At 31.0% G+C, this 8,855-nt stretch overlaps 1 protein-coding gene across 1 annotated transcript; it reads left to right on the top strand.

Annotated features, from left to right (window-relative positions):
• Nucleotides 1-2,430: 2,430 nt before the first annotated feature.
• On the top strand, nt 2,431-3,802 carry LOC124838096 (uncharacterized). Its single transcript, XM_047313618.2, has one exon. The coding sequence runs from the start codon at nt 2,772-2,774 to the stop codon at nt 3,435-3,437; it is 666 nt and encodes a 221-aa protein (XP_047169574.1). The 5' UTR covers nt 2,431-2,771; the 3' UTR covers nt 3,438-3,802.
• The last annotated feature ends 5,053 nt before the right edge of the window (nt 3,803-8,855 follow it).

Below are 8,855 nucleotides of genomic sequence, written 5' to 3'. Positions count from 1 at the left end.
CCAATCTTTGGTTTTCGTGGACCGTGCTTTATCGTTTTGAGGTTTTTCCGTAGTTTTCCATAATAAACTATGGTGGCGACTCCAAATCTCTTTTTAAAACCCGTTTCTTTTTGGATCGTCGTCCCGTCGCGATTCCGGTTGCGACACTGATGAATACCCCATATGGCAAGTTGTGTCCATGATTAACTCCAACATCAATCACGTGGTCTTTCAATACCGCAACCCAGTTGGTCGGGATTCTAGTCTTGATGGCATTCAACAGAAATATATCTTATATTGTCATTCTATCATGCAAGAACCTTTCAGGCATCAGTAGCCAAGCGAGGACATAAACAACCATTTTCTACTCCTTGTTTAAGCCATTATGTAGGTATAACTTGTCCATATTGTGTCTCCCTGGATATCTCAAGCATTCTCTATATATTTCCCTTTTTGTTAGCCAAATGTTTGAGTCAAAGTCACAGATATGAGAATGCAAACCTTCAGCCTTCAGCCCAGCAACCAATAACCAAACATCATCATCAATAGTGATGTTTACACCCTTTACTCTAGAGTGAATGAACCCATTTAGAACTCTCAGGTTTGTGTAGAAAACTTCTACAAAATCTGGGTAGCAATGACCTTTCATTTGGAGGAGGTTAGTAAGTCCTTGATTTGCAATCCATTCTTGAAAGTGAAAACCTTATTTTCTGAATAGTTGAAGGTCCAAAGATTTGTGAGGAACTATGGTCTTGATCTTATTGGACATTATTGTAATGGGTAAGAAATGTTACCAATTGCATTCCAACCTATCTTGGACATTATTGATGGACTTACCGACAGATAATACACAACGTATTGATTGTATTATCGACAGATATTTGTCATTAATAAAAAAATTTATATGTCAGTAATTTTAATTTTTTTTGTAGCCAACGATATTTCACTCATTAGCCATTATTGTGACCTTAAAGGTTGCATTTTTACATTTTTAAATTAATCCTGATTTTGTAAAATTCACTTAAAATAGCTAAAAAATTGTTTTTTTTTTGTGGTAACTTCTATTATGCGTTTTTGCATTTGGGTTCAAATATTTTAGGATTTTGGAATTTTAAAAAGTCCATAATTTAAATTGTGTTTTTATTTTGTTACTATTTTAGAAAAAAATTTCTATACTTTACGCTTTTATTTTCGATAGCCATATTACTAAAATTCTGAAATTTGTTTTTATGTATTTTTATATTATATATGGTTCAATGAAGAAAAATATTGACGAAGAATTAAAAACAAAAAAACTCACAAATTGACATTTATTCTCTTTACAATAGATGTCAATTAGATACAAGAAATGTTAATTGATGTATGTTCAAATACAAAATATATCAATTTAATGTTTCCAACCTAAAATAACATACATTAAATTTTTTTCTTGTGTTAGTTGTAGTGTAGTTTTAATATATATATATATATATATATATATGTATATATATATATATATATGTATATATATATATATATATATATGTATATATATATATATATATATGTATATATATATATATAGATATGTATATATATATATATATATATGTATATATATATATATATATATATATATATATATATATATATATATATATAATTTAAGAAAAACAAAACAAATTTTATAAAATAAGAGTAAAACTGGCGAAACCAGTCAATCTGTCCTTTAACACTAATTCCAACCTAATTTTTTATTTTGGTTAAATACATAGTAAATTTTAGGGTTAAATATGTTTTTTAGTCCATAAACTGTTAAGAGAATTTGTTTTTAGTCTTTCTTTCAAAGTAAGGTACATTTTATTCCTCCTTCTTCAAAAAAACCTTAATTTTTGGTCCTTCTGGAAGGATAAAAAATTAATGTTTTTGTTAAATAGAAGGACTAAAATGTACCTTACTTTGAAAGAGGGACTAAAAACAAATTCGCTTGATAGTTTAGGGACTAAAAACATACTTAACCCTAAATTTTATTCCTAAATTTTATTGTTGTAGTTGAAAAAAAATGTTCAACTTTAGGAAGACAAAACTAATACAATTTTGTTAATAACTTATGTAATATTGATTAAATAGTCAATTTAATATAATAAATATGTATATATTTTATATTTAATTCAATTTAATAATTCAACTTATATTTAATTTTTAATAATTTAATATATAAAATTTAAATTAGTAAAATTTAAATTTAAATTATAATATTTTATCATATTGAAAATAAAATATATTATTATTTGTACTGAACTGTTTTACTATTTTACAAAATTTTATTTGTACTGAACTGTTTTACTATTTTACAAAATTTACTAAAATGCAAAATATATTTTATTTTCCATTTTAGAACATGTGTTTTTCTGAAATCTCATATTAAAATTGAGTAAATTCATAATATTTTTTTATTTAACAGAATGACAAACGTAACATAAGAACAAAAGTAGATTTTTATAAGTCCAAACTATTGTCACGTGTTGCCGCCTTACGAATCTAGCCTACTGTTTGCCCCAAATCCAGAATGAGGATCTTCCATTACGTTCACACTTTTGACTAAAATACCAAATAATAGAAACCCCCACAAAAAGAAGAAAAACCCCGACAAAAAAAAAGGAAGATAATCCACCATAAATACCAACCTTGATGCACAAGTTTTTTTCCCTCTTACTCTCACCAAACCTTAAAAGCAAAAACCACAGCAATACTGTATTGTTCTCCTTCTTGCTTCTGTCTTCTCCTTCTATCATATTCTATGCTCATTGGCCATGACCCAAACCATGTCTGGCCCAAATGATTGGCTTCAATTCTACAATCAACATCCCGTACCATCGATCCCTGACTTCACTGTTACCACCACCACCACCACTCCAGCCACCGTTCCAACAAGTTCTGACTTCCCAAATACCAGTCCATCAACTTCAACCCATTTAGGTCCAGAAGGACGCGTGGGAAAACCTACGCGCCGTCGCTCTCGGGCCTCACGGCGAACTCCGACCACCTTGCTCAATACAGACACCACAAATTTCCGAGCCATGGTTCAACAATTCACTGGAGGCCCGAATGCACCCTTTGCAGCAAGCCCATCAGCAGCACCTCAGGTGCTGCCGAACCTCTTGGGCTTTGGGTTCCCCTCACGCCCTATCCCTTCTCTAAGCCCAACACCCCTTGTTATGTCATCATCACCCCCTCTAAGCTACCACCATCTTCATCAACAAGGTCAACATCACCAACAACAAGAAAACATGTTTCAGCACCAAAACCAACACTACAATCTGTACAGTGATGGTGGCTCACAAGGTGAAGACCACAACAGCAACAGCAACATGTTTTTTCAGAGGCTAAGTAACAACCCAGTGAGTCCTCCAGCAAGCAATCGTGACGGGCTGGTGAATTTGGATCAGGGGCGCTTCTTCCCAAACAGTTCTTCTTGATTGATTTAAGTGCGTATTTGATTCACTCGATAGATGCAGATCCTTAGTTTGGAGTGAAATTGAAATCACATATTCAAGATTTCCAAACATGCACCACAGAAAAACACAGAAGAAGGAAATTGAGCACACCCTTCTGAGTTGTGAGGTCAAGTTCTTGTTCCGTGGGAACACGGGTAGCAGGTTTTCTCTTTGATCCGCATGCTAAGGCTTGAAAGAGACATAAAGCAGACGGTTAGGTGCTAACTTGGCCAGAATTGTTGACCCACCTATGTAAAATATAAAATATTATCATATAGTACACTCTCATTTAGCTTTTTTCTTTCTTTTATTGTTATGATAATATTACTATTATCTTATTACTGTTATTTATTTCTTTCTTTTTTACTTTCATACTTTTTGGTGGAATTGGACTCTCTTCTAGATAACCCTTGGATGGTGCTACTACTTTCTTTTCTTTGTCTTTATACTTGATTAATTTGTGGCATTGTTTCTTTTATTTCTTTACTTGGTAACGATGTATCTCGTAGAAATTATCAAGCGAAAAAATAAACATATTGAATGATGAAAAATGAAAAATTTAATTAAAGAATTCAAGATTAAACTACATTATAACAGCATACGAAACAACCTCAAATATTTAATTGAGTTAAATTAGAAGATATGTATTCACATGAGCAGTGATTATAGAGAGTATTAGAAAATGAAAAAATAAATAAAAAAGTTCAAAGGTTAGAACTTGAATAGGGGTAACTGGGTCGCCGTAGTTGGCATGGCAAGCAGTGCTAAACTTTTGACAAAATTGTGTTTACATAAGTTGACTTGGTTATTTGTGTTTGTGATACGAGCGTACTTGGTGGTGAGCGTGTTTTACGTGGGTTGTACGTCTGCCATTTGGAGTTATCGGGTGTTTTACATTTTCACATAATACATATAGAGTGTAATTTGTTTGTTTTTATTATTAAAATAATGTGTATTATGAACTAATTCAAAATTATTATGGTAAAGAAAAGTTTAGTTATTAGAAATTTAAATTTATTAATTTGATTTTTACTTGAATTACTAAATAACATTTCAAAAAAATATTTTAATAATTTCGAGCAACAAGTAAGAGTATCATAATAAAGGGGAAAAATCAACAAAAATAAACAAAAAATGTAATAATTTTTGTATCGGTCTTAATTTTAGTGAAGTCTATATCCTATTTTAATCAAAGCAACCTGAGATTGTTCTTAAAGTTGAAAAATCAAAGTTATATACATACTTTGCAGGAAAGATCATGCACAATAATATATGAATGCTTCTTAAAAACTTATCAAAAAGAGCTAGAAAGAAGTGTTAAAACCTATTATGCAACAACACCAAACCTAGTTATTAAAAGAATTTGAAACGAAAAGCATTTGTAAAAAATAAATCAATATGAATTTTAGATCTGAAAGGTGGCTTGCCCATCCTTCTAGGAAGACTAAGCTCGAGACTAATCTCAAAATACAAAAGTTAAATCTTGTAAGAGGATTCTTTGTATATGATAGTGCCATCAAAATGGGTTGAAACCATGAGCCAATCCGGCTCATCACGGGTTTGAGCTGGGTTAGGTTGAAAAAAAATGCAAAATTTTTTATGTAAGCCAATTTTGACCCGATTCACTAAGAACCCGGCTCACACATGTTGAACGCATGGTGGGTCGGGTTGGTTCACCAACCCACCTATTTTTTTTAATTAAATCAAATTAATTAAATTAATTGTTCAAATCCTATTTTTTTTTATTGAAATCAAATTAATTATTAAAAACGCACAACCTTTAAGAAGAAGATGCTTCAAGAGAGCATGATAATGTGGATTTATCCATTCAGAACTCCAATTTAATAGATGGATAATATTATAGATTGGATAATTCAAGAATATATCATTTGTTTTATCCATTTTTTAGACCTATCTATAAGCATAATAGTTTTATCTTATGCTATATATTTTTGTTAAACTAAATTGGCAAAATTTTATGCTTGATAGCTTAGAATATATATTAACATATTTCTTTTTGTTTCATTTTCTTTTATATCAATTGGTCCAATTATTACTGTTTCAATTTGATCGATCAAAGCAACATGTTATAAGAATCTCAGAAGAAGAGGTGAAAAAAAAGTTAATTAAGTGAGCCAATGAGCCAACCTGTTTAACCCACCAACCTGTGGTAGGTCGGGTCGGGTTCGAATTTTTCGGCTCGCTAATAAATGAGCCGGGTTGGGTTGGCTCACTAAGTGGTCAACCCGTGATGGGTCGGGCCGGGTTACCCGTTTTGACAGCTTTAGTATATGACAATGACTTTATCGATTTTTTTTCTTTGATATAGTGTTTAACTTTGTCATTTTTATTTAATGTAAGACTTTGACTCACACTTGGATTATTCACTACAACACGTTCTTTAGAATCCAATTTTGGTAGAAAAAACACCTAATACAAAATACACTTTTTATACCTATTGAAATCCATAAGGTATAAAAAGTGGGGTGGTGACAATATCATAAATAAGACAAACTTTTTTATACCGATTACACTCTAAACAAGTATAAAAAGTAACACGGTGGAAAAACGGTAATAAATGACAAAAAACTCTATATCGATTATAACAAAACAGGTATAAAAAGATGTTTTTCTATGCTGGTTAAACCTACAACCGGTATAAAAATAACATAATGACAAAAATATAAGATTGGAGAATTTTTTTTATACCTATTAAACACTACAACCGGCATAAAAAAACATCTACTTCCAATTTAATCTAGAGTTGAAAATAGTGTTGCACTTGTGTTTAATTGGAAAGAACCCTAGAAACCAAATCTCTAGTATTAATTGAGTACAATACTCCATAGGTATATCTCCTCATCACAATTTTAAGAAGGAAGAAGATTATCAAAAAGTGGAAGATCCTTTGGTTGAAGCAATGAAAGAAGAATTAGATGAATTCAAGAATGAGGTATGAGAAATCGTTGAGCTACCTCAAGGAAAGCACGCATTTAGAGTTAAATGGGTCTATCACAACAAACTAGATGAAGATGGGAAAGTGATGAAGGCATATTTATGCACTTATTTAGCCTTTAATAATTTATTCTTAATTGGTTTTTGTACTTTAATAAAATATTTTAAATAAGATTTTTTATAATTGGATGTATTTAGCATGAGATATAAAAACATGTTAAAAATAACTTTTTAGTTGCATAAATGTTCTTTGGATATTTTGAGGTGTGTTAGTGTAGTTGTAACTAAGTATAACTCATTGAGGTGTGGAAATAAATTGGTTAAAGTTTCATAACACCTTAAAGACAAATCCAAGAATAGAAAATAATCAAGACCATAAGGGTCAATCCAAGCATAGCATGGAAAAGTGAAAAAATTTGGCTAAGCCAAGAAGAGGGAACATGCAACAAAAATTGGATCTTGCGGTTTTTGTCTATTTTTTCTATTAAAAGGGCTTTGATAATTGATAAATGCCTATGATTAAAGATAATTTGGGAAAAACATATCTTAGGATATTTTATTTGATATTGTTAAATATTACCTTATCTAACTATATCAATAAATATCAAAATATAATATTTACCAAATCTTTTTTAGTCTAGCATATATCTTCTCAAATATTTTTAGATCTTCACAACAATCAAATATATTTTGAAGATATTGGATTATTTAGAAGATAATTGGAGGAAATAATTATCATAAAGAAGATTACAACAACAAAAAAGCTGAAACAATGTCCAATACAAATTCTATATAAAGAGACTTAGGAAACCACATTAGGGGAGCTTAGGAACCCTTTGGGGGGTTCAAATTTCGTCCACCCTCGCTTCTCTCATTGATTGTGCTGTAATTCCTTAACTGGATTCTGGCTTTAGATGAATAAATTTGTTTGTTCTTTTGATTCTTGTTGTGATTTATTTTTATCTATGTCTTTTGCTTCTTATAATAAAGTAAAAGTAATTATTTTTACATTATAGCAATTTAGCATGATGTCAAATCTACATAATATATCAATCATATAAGTCCAAGGGTAGCATTAATGGTCCCAATTTTTGTCAGTTTTATTCGAAATGGTCCTAATTTTTTTTAAACTGTTCAATGTAGTCTAAAGATTGTAATTTGTGTTCAATTTAGTCCTTTTTGCAAACGTCGTTTAAATTGTTAACGACCAACTGTCCAACTGTGCAATCAGTGAATGACATATCATTTAACTGCTGATGTGGACACTTTAAGGCATAGTGAAGTGGATTTTTTTATATTTGGAAGTGATTTTCAGAAGAGCCCCTATGCCTTCACCAGATTCTATCGCGCAACATCGCTACAGCAGATCCTGCCGCCCACCAAACACCCTTTCATCCCAAAAAATGGTCTGATTGAGACAAAGGAGTCTTCCAAGACCATCGACTTCTCTTATTGTAATTCCTTCGCCTTCTCCTTCACTATCGACACTCCAATAAGTTTGAAGATGACTTATATTCCACTGGATGATTATTCTTCGAGGAGATACAGACAGAAACTGATTAAAGGATCTCCTCATCCAAGGTGCATAAAACAACATTACATCGTGTTCTGATTTAACTTATCCACCCCTTCAATTCCCACTTTAATTTGTTATTTCACCCTTCGATTTCAAATATCAAAATGTACCCTTGTTCTGTTAAATTGATTTTGTTTCCCTTTTTCTCTTTCCATGTCACTAAATTTAGAAAGATCTTATCATGGCTTGGTTTCTGTCATTTCCATGTTTTATTGTGGATATTTAGTTTTTGATGCTTCTTTACTCCATATTTCAACTTCACCAAGATAAACTTGGATATTTGGTTTTTTGTTTTTCTCTCTTTTTGATATTGTGCTGAAACAATATTTTTTGGAATAAGGTTTTCTTTTTTATTCCTTTTTTAGTTTTGGTAGGTCTGGATGCTAGCTTTTTTATGCTTCTAATGTGTGTATATTTAAATTATTATCAATCTTATCATCTACATTTTAATAAAATCGATTATGCACTTTTACGTTTTCTGCAGATAAATGATTTTCCCTTTTCTCTGTACTCAAATTTTGTGATCGAGACCCGTCATTGTTTTAATAAGGTTCATATTCTTTCTTCAAATTCAATCATCTATGTATTATTTTATTGAGATTTTTCACATCTAAGTATGCGAGTTTCTTTTGTAAAATTTATATATGCTTCTATCCTAACATTTTTATGATCTTTATACAACAAACGCCATGGTTATTCTTTAGGGACATGATTAAAGGAATTTTCCTTGCTGTAATAATTGGTCCACCTATTTATCTTGAATTATTAAGTGCAACAGTGTTAGAGTGTGTCCAGCGCATCCCATCACAGAGTATGTTCTAATCATCCCATCCCATCGTTAGAACACCCTTTCATCACATATTATACTT

The sequence above is a fragment of the Vigna umbellata genome, chromosome 7, assembly GCF_029865625.1.
Source record: "Vigna umbellata cultivar VRB3 chromosome 7, Vumbellata_1.0, whole genome shotgun sequence".
Taxonomy (NCBI): Eukaryota; Viridiplantae; Streptophyta; class Magnoliopsida; order Fabales; family Fabaceae; genus Vigna; species Vigna umbellata.
The sequence above is the reverse complement of the archived record's forward strand: the minus strand, read 5'-3'. Positions and strand labels throughout refer to the sequence as shown.